This window comes from Mya arenaria, chromosome 8, assembly GCF_026914265.1.
Source record: "Mya arenaria isolate MELC-2E11 chromosome 8, ASM2691426v1".
Classification (NCBI taxonomy): Eukaryota; Metazoa; Mollusca; class Bivalvia; order Myida; family Myidae; genus Mya; species Mya arenaria.
In genome coordinates this window covers 66,403,984-66,413,212 of record NC_069129.1, presented here as the reverse complement: position 1 = coordinate 66,413,212, position 9,229 = coordinate 66,403,984, and the positions used below count along the sequence as shown (strand labels likewise).

Sequence of the window (9,229 nt, the reverse complement as noted above, 5' to 3'; positions counted from 1 at the left end):
AACATTTACGAATTTATTTAATACGCCACAACATTAAACTATTTAAGAAAGAAATATCTATTGCACACTCTTTTTCAAGACAATAACAACCGAGTAAAACATTGAATAGTGCAAATTGAATGCATTTGTGTTCAAACATGCAACATTTTACTGATATCGTTACACAATAAATGGAAAAATGACAAATCGTCTTTGTTTCTAAACATGAACATTAGCACAGCTTTAAATAGAGAAAAGGCAATGATACAATGATCATTGAAATCATTTGTTTCGATTATAAATCCAGCTTAAAATTGTTCACAAAGTTTTATACTTATTATTTATTAAATAGACGGTTTAAAACCTCGTTTCGGGCGTCCTGTCATCGGAAGTAACGCTGTCGGCGTCTCCCCTATCAGTGTCTGGATATCTATCCTGGGGCAGCGTTAGCGGGCGGCCCTCGGAGAACGTTTGAGACTGACGCCTCTCCTGTGAGTAGTGCTGCGACATCTGGCGGAGGTACGGCATCGGATCCGTCTCGGAGAAGAACGACGCGTGTTCTCGTGGACTCGTCGCCAGGCTGAGCCTTGGGCTACGGAGGCGGTCGAACGACTGTCGGCGGCTGATAGGTACTGGTGTTATATCGAGGAGGTCATTATCTACACCAAATAGAGTTGGGCTCTGAGCGCGATCGTCGTAAATAAGCGGTTCATCATCCTCGTATCGTCCGGGACTTGATCGTCGGTAAATTGATTCTCTAGGATCCATTGGACTGACGCTTCGGCGGCGTCGGTAACGGTCATGTCGATTGGTCGCCCCCGGGTAGCCGAGAATGTTTGCGCCGCTCGGTCGTCTGGAGACCACTCCACCGAGGTTGCTAGTGATACTCGGGCGGCGGGAGTAACTAGGAGACCTGCCCTGTGGAGGGCTTTCGATGGCTAACTGTATTGTGTCATGTTGTTGGGAATCCATTCGATCCATATCCTCATTTCTGACAGACAGGTTGTCCTCGGAGACGGACCTCTGTGGAATCTTTGTCTTACGCCGGAAGGAATTCAGACGATGCTTCTCTTCCCACGCCTTCTGTCGCATCCGCTCCTCATAGCGTTTCTTCTCAAGCTCCTGGATTTAACATAAAGATGTATGAATAATAAGTTTCATCAGTTTAATTAATTCAAATGTTTTAAACGTGATCAATTGTCAGTTTCTCGAAGATTTATTGAGCTATTTATATCTAATAAACATGTAATACATTGTACTATCAATGATGTTTATACAATTTGGTGAAATACTTAAATGACACCTTTTTCTGTTGTCCGGTTAATACCAAATGATCGAACGAACGAAACAAAATCAATAAAAGGCCTCCAGCCCATAATATATGTTACGTTGCAAGTTAAATATAACAAAATGCATATATGTAACTAAATAAGAGTGTCTCTTGGTTAACAAAATTAAGTATTATAGATAGCTACCATGGGTTTATGAACAGGAAGAGCAGTGGATTTAATATGGGTAACATTTTACGATGCCATCAGATTATAGAATAAACAATTTCACTATTTCCAAAATACCAAGAAAAAAATCAAAAAAATCGCGAATGTCATTTAATCTTGAACACAAAAAGTACATGATATTCATCTTTAATAACAAGTATGTCTTTGTAAAATAAAAAATAAATACAAACGCGATAATCTCTACCCATACTCCAATATGGAGTTTATGACTAGAGATTCTAGCCAATGTTTTTCGTACAGGAAACGGTAAACTGATATTAAGGTATCTTTTAACATTCTATAAAGACTTAATACATGTATAATTATCACGACTTGACGAATTATTTACATCATCAAGCCAGGTCTGTCTATACCAGTAGAGTAAATCTAAAACCGGTCAAAAAGTATGTCTTTGATCATATTCATTTAAACAATCCAATCACGAATATACATACAGGTAAGCGGCTACCCTTACCTCCCGTTTCTGTTTGTCGACGATGGAGGTGACCTGGTATAGAAGGTCGTCGATCTTTGCCTCTGTCGAGTCCTGGCCCATGGAAGCAAGCGACAATGCCCGATCCAATGGGAAGAAGTCAAAGTTCTCCTTCTGGAGCTAGATTGGAGAAACATTCAGTAGGACCTCAGTAAACCCATATCTAAGCATTGATAAATACATGCCAGTTTACTACGTCTTGCTTAATAGGTGATTGTTTGGATTTTAATCCTCAGCTGTGTTCAATAACTACAGTACTATTAAACTTAACAATAACAATAATACAATGAAAAACTGTTTACCGTTAAATGCTTCGACTGTCGCCTTAGACGTTATCGGATTTTAAAATAAAATGCATTTATGAATAATTCCCGTCCTTAATCATCGAAGTCATTTTGATCGACAACCATTCGTTAATTCGTAAATGTGATATCCGATAACATTGAAAGCGAACAGACTTTCAGATCATTATCACAGTACCTTTATGCGAAAACAACAATTACAAACCCAATATAACCTAAATTTCCTATAAATGTACTTGGATTGTTTCCTCTAAATGTACTTGGATTGTTTCCACGTACCAGTTTGTAGACGTACATCTCTAGCGCGGTGTAGTCGTTCACCTTGGTGCCGTTCAGGTGGATAAAGAAGAAGATGTACGCCCACATGTTGTGCTCGTTTCGGACGTGGTGCTCGAATCCCTTGAATAACAAACAACAGTGTGCTGTGCTAATTAATAAACGTACGATATTTTTCATTTAAAAAGTGATTGATAGTTCGTCGTTTGAAAAAGAGATAAAAACGTAATACAAAATAGCGGCGTTGACATCATTTCAAATATTAAAGATGCTGGTCAAATTGAAACGGTTTCATATAATAACCATCCGGCGTTTGGCAGCAAAGATATGTGTATACCTTGCCATGGTGCTCAAAGTCGTAGCTGTTACGGCTGCAAACAAAGCATGTGTCCCTCATATCGGATTCGGCAGTCCACTGTAAGAAAAACAGAAGGTTAGATTTAGAGGTATGCAATCGTATAGGCTTCAATCCATATAATTTATACGAAGACAAATATGCATGTATCATAAACGTTTAAAGGTATCCTGTGGTTGATGGCATTAAGTGTTGCATTTTTAATAACAGAAGAGAGGACACAGTGATAACTAACAGGGTACACACCTTCAGATCTCTGAGCTCGGAGAAAGTGTCTACGATGATACCGAAGATAATGTTGAGACCAATGGTGGTGATGAAGATGAAGAAGGAAACATGGTAGAGGACTATGAAGCCAAACATGTGGAAATCCTTCTCTGACTCGTGAGCCTTTAGATTCTGCAAGGGATGGAGGACAAGAAACATAACAGTAACGATTCCAAAAAAGATTCAGACAAATAAACTATAAAGTATTATTTGCGTATTCTTGTTAGATCAGTATACGTACAGCAACACGAATTGGTATTCACATGTATCCATCCGTCCATTTACTAGCGTTTAGCGTTTTCAGCTGGGGGTTTTCTAGTTATATTTTCTTGATCTAAAACTAGTTCATTTATGGGTGCATTATTATAGCATCGGTATACTTCCATAGACCAGTAGACTCGGGTCCAATTAATCTCTTCTTTCAATGGCCGTTACACGGCGGTTGTCCCAACATTTATCGGTAAAGCAATTTTGATGAGTGTGCAGTTTGTTTGTGATGTTAAATAAATCTGTGTATGTGGTGTTAATATTTGTGTTTGTCTAATTAATTGTCATTTAAGCCCTTGCCTTGTGCCCCTAAACAAGCTTTATTATTAACGTTCGACGTGTCCCTGTTGTTTTCATTGTGTTATTGTATTTAAAGCTACAATAAAACAATGAAAGTTACAGGAACAAGCCCACTATGGAACCAACATCGTGTTTTAAGACACAAGTACCAAAACCATACAAACACTTTGCAAGACATTGATACAGGACAAGATTATCCATACATCAAATAAGTCTCCGATGAGTCCGTATCTGATGACGGTGATAGTACACTGCCAGAGGGTGTCACAATACAGGTACTCGTTTGGGTTAAACATGCTCCGCATCATCGCGAAACTGATGATCGCGTACAGGTAGAACACGACCAGGCCCAGGATACCCACCCACACCAGTGACCGACCTGAAAGGGGAAATGGTTAATGTTAATATACTAGTACAATGTACTGAAATCGAGTAGTAAAGCATAGTTTATTAGAAATATAATAACATTTTACAATTAAAATATACCTAAATGTTATAAGATGAATTGATAATGATAGGAACAGTTTTGAAAAACAATGAAGCAGCACAGTTATGTGATAAAACTCCAGAGTTTCCGCCAGCCCTTTATGGCTTGTTAGGCCCAACGTTCCTTCTCGAAATAAATCAGCTTTATAAATCACTAGTACGGCAAGATTATAATAACAAAGCGTCGTCATCTAGAATGCTGATTAGCTCAAATGACATCAATCCATACCGTTTTGTGTGACAGCCCATGCTGATTAGCCCAAATGACATAAACCCATACCGTTTTGTGTGACAGCCTTGATAACACCGCTCAGAAGCTGGTTGTTGTTGACGATGTTAAGAAGATGGAAGGCGAAGAAATAACCATGAAACAGCGTCCCGCCTACTGACAGGGCCAGGAATGCCTTTGATATAGTGAAGGCCATTTCAAACACTTTACACATATTTTACATCTTGGAATTGCCAATATATGAATCACTTTGGCTTACATGTTCAACATAAACAAACAAGAAAACAAATACTAATTGGTTTTAAAATTCAAAATTATACGTATAAACGCTATATACGATACACATATAAACATATCGTTAAGGGATATACAAGTAAGTACATTTGTAAAAGGAATTATATCAGACAATGTTTTATGGTATAGCCCATTGTCTGCATCCAGCAACTGAATGTATATAAATAAAAGTATACATATGACAGTAATCCCTTGCCGGAAATGGCAAATTGTTTACTCAAGCGACATCGACTTACACAAATATATCCTTAAAAAACATTTATGCGCGGGCTTTCATTTATTTGTTTATTTATTTAGGACATCCGAAAAAGAAATATACTTTTATAAGAAACTATTTTAAACAGGCAAAACTCAATAAAACCATTATGTCCTGAAAAAGAAGTATGTAATATAAGCAAATGGTTTCATTTTCATTGTTCTATATTTAAATTTGCATTTGACCTTCTATACCATTTATATTTGTTCATTTTGCATGAACAAGTCGATCTTTCGTAACCTCTGTTGCAATTTTGCAAGAGAGACCTTATGTAAAACACGAATAAAAAAATATCGATATCTTATTCATAAACGCGAACAATTATTAGTTATAGAACCGAAAGAAAGAAATAAAAAGAGGAAATGTCATCTTAAGGATTGATCCTAATTTTTTCGTGCGTTGATACAGAATCAACGAACTCTTTCAGAACTATGGCTGAGCTTTCATACTGCATGAACGAATGAGAACTAAGAATCAATCCTTAAAAAGAAATATTAACGATCATCTTATTGACATACGTCGTCGTTAATATACATTCTTTTGAATTTAAACAATCCGCCCAGAGCCGTGAATTTAAGTAAAGTACACATGTCTCCTTACCATGTAATATATTGTATTAAAACTAAGCAGTTTTGCGTCCATCTTGGACACATGCTGCTTTTCCTTTTGTACATCAACGTCTTCTTCCTTGGACTTTTGTGTTGCAAAGAATGCCCTACAATAAAAATATATATAGATTAGAGTTCATTTCAAATACATTAGGCGATGTAACAAAGCGTACACAAGTAGTTAAAGATGTATGCGATATTTCATAGTCAATGGTCATCCAAATATCAAGTTATATACATAAGAATTTAACAATTTAAGTTAAGTATACAATACAATAAATTAAATAAGAGTGAGCAGCGTAAACCGGATGGTCAAAACATCAACCAAGTCTTCGATAATATCTGTTTAACTGTTTGAAGTTCTAAATTTTACTAACTGATTCATTTTAGTGTTAACATTGTAGGTTCCAAATAAAAACAATAGCACTTTGATCCTTAACTATGTTGAATACCATACAGCAAAATTAAATCAATTTAATATAATTCAATATATATAATTATCACATATTCAATCCAAATCAATATAAATCAATTGAAATCAATATTAACGATTCTTCTAACAAATGTCACAAAAAACATGAACAAATCTACATAAAATCTAGTTTTTGACAAGGTAGATCAAATTTCATTACACGTATAAACAAACGACTTTGTACAGTTTAATCCGATTCGCTTACAATATTAAAGAAAGTAACAGGCAGTACGTCCATGTTACATCATGAAAATAAGTATCCTTCTGATTACCCTGGTAATTTTGTTAATTTGTTTTACTGCCGTTTTGGGTGAATTCAGCACAAGTAAAAAATATAATTTATCGATCTCCTTTTTTAAGCATATTCTATGATATGGGTGAAATTTTAGTTAAACCCAAACTATTTTTAGCTGTAAAATTAGAGAATGCAATAAATGTGTTAAACATGGTGTTCCTTTTACATCGTTTTATTGTGCATACGCAAATTCTGGTATTGTTCCATTTGTTTCTATTCATTGTGCGATTCAATTCAAGGAGAAAAACATCTTAAATAGTGCCGACATTAATTAGATTTAGTAAGGAATATAACATCGCTCATTTTGATTTTATCGTCAATCAATAAGGACCAACGAGGACCAATGTTAAGCTAAAAATAATAATAAACAAGTATGAGAATAAAACCGGTTTAAGACTTCATGTTAAATGACAAATTATTAAATTTCCTGCATAGTTTATAGTGAATTAGCCGATTTGCACGCGAAATAACATGGACGTCTAGTGTTTCACGACCCAAGTTGGCAACACCATATATGGGATGGAAGTCCGACTTGTGTACTAAACCATAAACAACTTTAAATAAACGATTCTTGTAAGATAAATTGGTCAAACGTAACCATTATGTCTTCAATAAAGTTTCGCAAATCCCGCGTGTATGTATAAACAATGACGTAAAAATGCAGAAAGAAAAGTAGGTAAAGTAGATCCAGCATATTCAGCAACTTTTTATATTACAAATTCTTCACTTTCAAAACCTACAAAGAAAGAAATGACCAATGGTCTTATATGGTACAATCATGATTTGGTGCACTGTATTGTGTTAATAAAAAGAAGAAGAAATGTCACACTGAGAAGTCCCTTCTAAACTGATGTAATTCACTCTGTAGCCTGATGTATCTTTTTATCGAAAATAAGGCATACAATGGTTTAAGCAATTGAGGAAACAAATTTTTAGCCTGATCTCATTATTAAGTTACAACTACAAAAACCATAACATACTTGATAGACGCATATATGGCCCTAGGGTTCGGGAGGCGGGGATGGTTTCCCACAAAGTAGCTGATAAACACGAGCAAACAGAAGAAGTTGTGTAGTCCACCAAGAATGTATATGGACATCTTGTACTGGTTCTTGTTCATATTTGATATCTCGGGAATGGGACTGAAAATGCACAAATACATCGAAATACGTAAAAACGACAGGAACAAGCCAGGTAGCAAGGTGTTTATACAGATGCAAGACATTAACTATTGCATACAAGTTCAATTAGTATGTAACGTGCAGTGTATGTGTGGGTATATTTTAACTAGGATTAGTTTTAACACTGCTCTCATATGAGGTTTTAACTATCAGCAGCACAGATTCATAAGCCAAAAAGCCTAAATGAAATAATTATAAGTACTCTCTGATGTCATCCGGAATTACGGTGGTGTTCTTGTAGATCCCGGGACTGGAAAGCGACATTTTGGCATTCCATGTCCACAACATAAGGATGTTTATCGCGAAAGAAAGTAGCGTCACCATGTGGTTCCAGATTAGCCTAAATGAAGAAGAAGATATTTCGACCTGTTAATTAGCTGTTGATACAACACGATATGTTTTTTAACTTTTAATGATATAGAAGTTAAATTATTGAAAATTAGCGAACATATTGTAAAACAAGGCTTTATCATCGAGAAAACCATGAGCAAATAACTTTAGTTGTAGATTATGTCTTTAAGTGACTGTCACCCAAAATTCGGGGTATTATACAAGGTTGATTTTTGGACCTATTCTAGGTGCTCCAAAATTTTCACTCTTATCATCAACCAGGTCTTCAATCTATCAACGCATAGCCGGTGCAGTATTTTCCCTTTAATTACAGCTCTTATTCACAACAAGCCAATAAAGTTGATCATAACTACATGCCAACAAAACTAAGAAAATTTAAAAACCTGTTGTGACACCAGGGCACTTAACAGGGGATGCATAACTGGGAACTAGCATTCAGGTATTTCTTATAATAAAGTATATATCTGTCTTTTTATGAAATAAAAATATTAAATGTGTCCACTTTAACAACATTATAACATCGTCTGAATTAAAATGATTTCATTTCTTGTTTTTTCTATCATACCATCCTTTTGCCAGAACTATTGCGAGAGGGTTGCTAAGGATCTTCCTTTGGTAGGCAATATCCTTCATTATGTCATTGGACCAGGCCATGAGGTCACGTATTTTGTTGCTCGGGGACGATCGGTCTACGTTCCATTTCAACATCTCCTTTACCTCTTCGCGTAGAACCCTCTGAATTTAAAAACACACTTTAAACTAGCCAACAAATTCAAACAGCAAAGGATACAATGTACTTTCTTTATTATACCGGAAGGCTATATCCTATCCTATCAATTGACGTGGCCTGGGGAGGCCCAATGATCTTTTACCCGAGGCCTTAAGACCAAGGCTAACAGTTTACTTGGTCTTTTTCTGTATTTTTTATATGACGTTAAAACATACTCGTATTTTTTAAGTATTCGCACTTAAAGCCGATCTTGGGTGTACCGGGCACCGGCAATTAGTATTGCATATAATATTTGCGAGTGATGTCCTTTGTTACTGGATAAACTGTAAATAAACGTCTGTTTTATAACATAAAGTACAAACTGTCTGTAAAGATGCACTCTCACTCCCAAATTAAATTTACAACAATTAACACAATTGTTTTAATTTACCATAAAGGATGGTTAAATGTCAAAAACAATGGTTCTTATGAAGGATACCCTGTTGAATTTGAAGGAAAGGTGCAGAAAATGTGGTATTTCTACCTTATGAGACGATAGTAGATCACAGTCAATGTTTTAGCACTCAGCAATCATTTAAAAGAATCCGTGTTT

The 9,229-nt window shown here is 35.9% G+C and overlaps 1 protein-coding gene across 1 annotated transcript in view; it reads right to left on the bottom strand.

Annotated features, from left to right (window-relative positions):
- The window catches only part of LOC128243362 (inositol 1,4,5-trisphosphate receptor type 3-like), a 71,345-nt gene continuing 62,116 nt past the window's right edge, over positions 1-9,229 (bottom strand). Inside the window, exons 61-71 of the mRNA XM_052961100.1 lie at positions 8,473-8,642; positions 7,759-7,896; positions 7,356-7,517; positions 5,601-5,715; positions 4,502-4,625; positions 3,939-4,114; positions 3,148-3,300; positions 2,884-2,961; positions 2,550-2,669; positions 1,951-2,088; positions 1-1,101 (exon numbers count right to left, since the gene is read on the bottom strand). Coding sequence (XP_052817060.1) covers positions 337-1,101; positions 1,951-2,088; positions 2,550-2,669; positions 2,884-2,961; positions 3,148-3,300; positions 3,939-4,114; positions 4,502-4,625; positions 5,601-5,715; positions 7,356-7,517; positions 7,759-7,896; positions 8,473-8,642 — 2,139 coding nt within the window. The 3' untranslated portion in view covers positions 1-336. The remainder of the gene's footprint in view (positions 1,102-1,950; positions 2,089-2,549; positions 2,670-2,883; positions 2,962-3,147; positions 3,301-3,938; positions 4,115-4,501; positions 4,626-5,600; positions 5,716-7,355; positions 7,518-7,758; positions 7,897-8,472; positions 8,643-9,229) is intronic.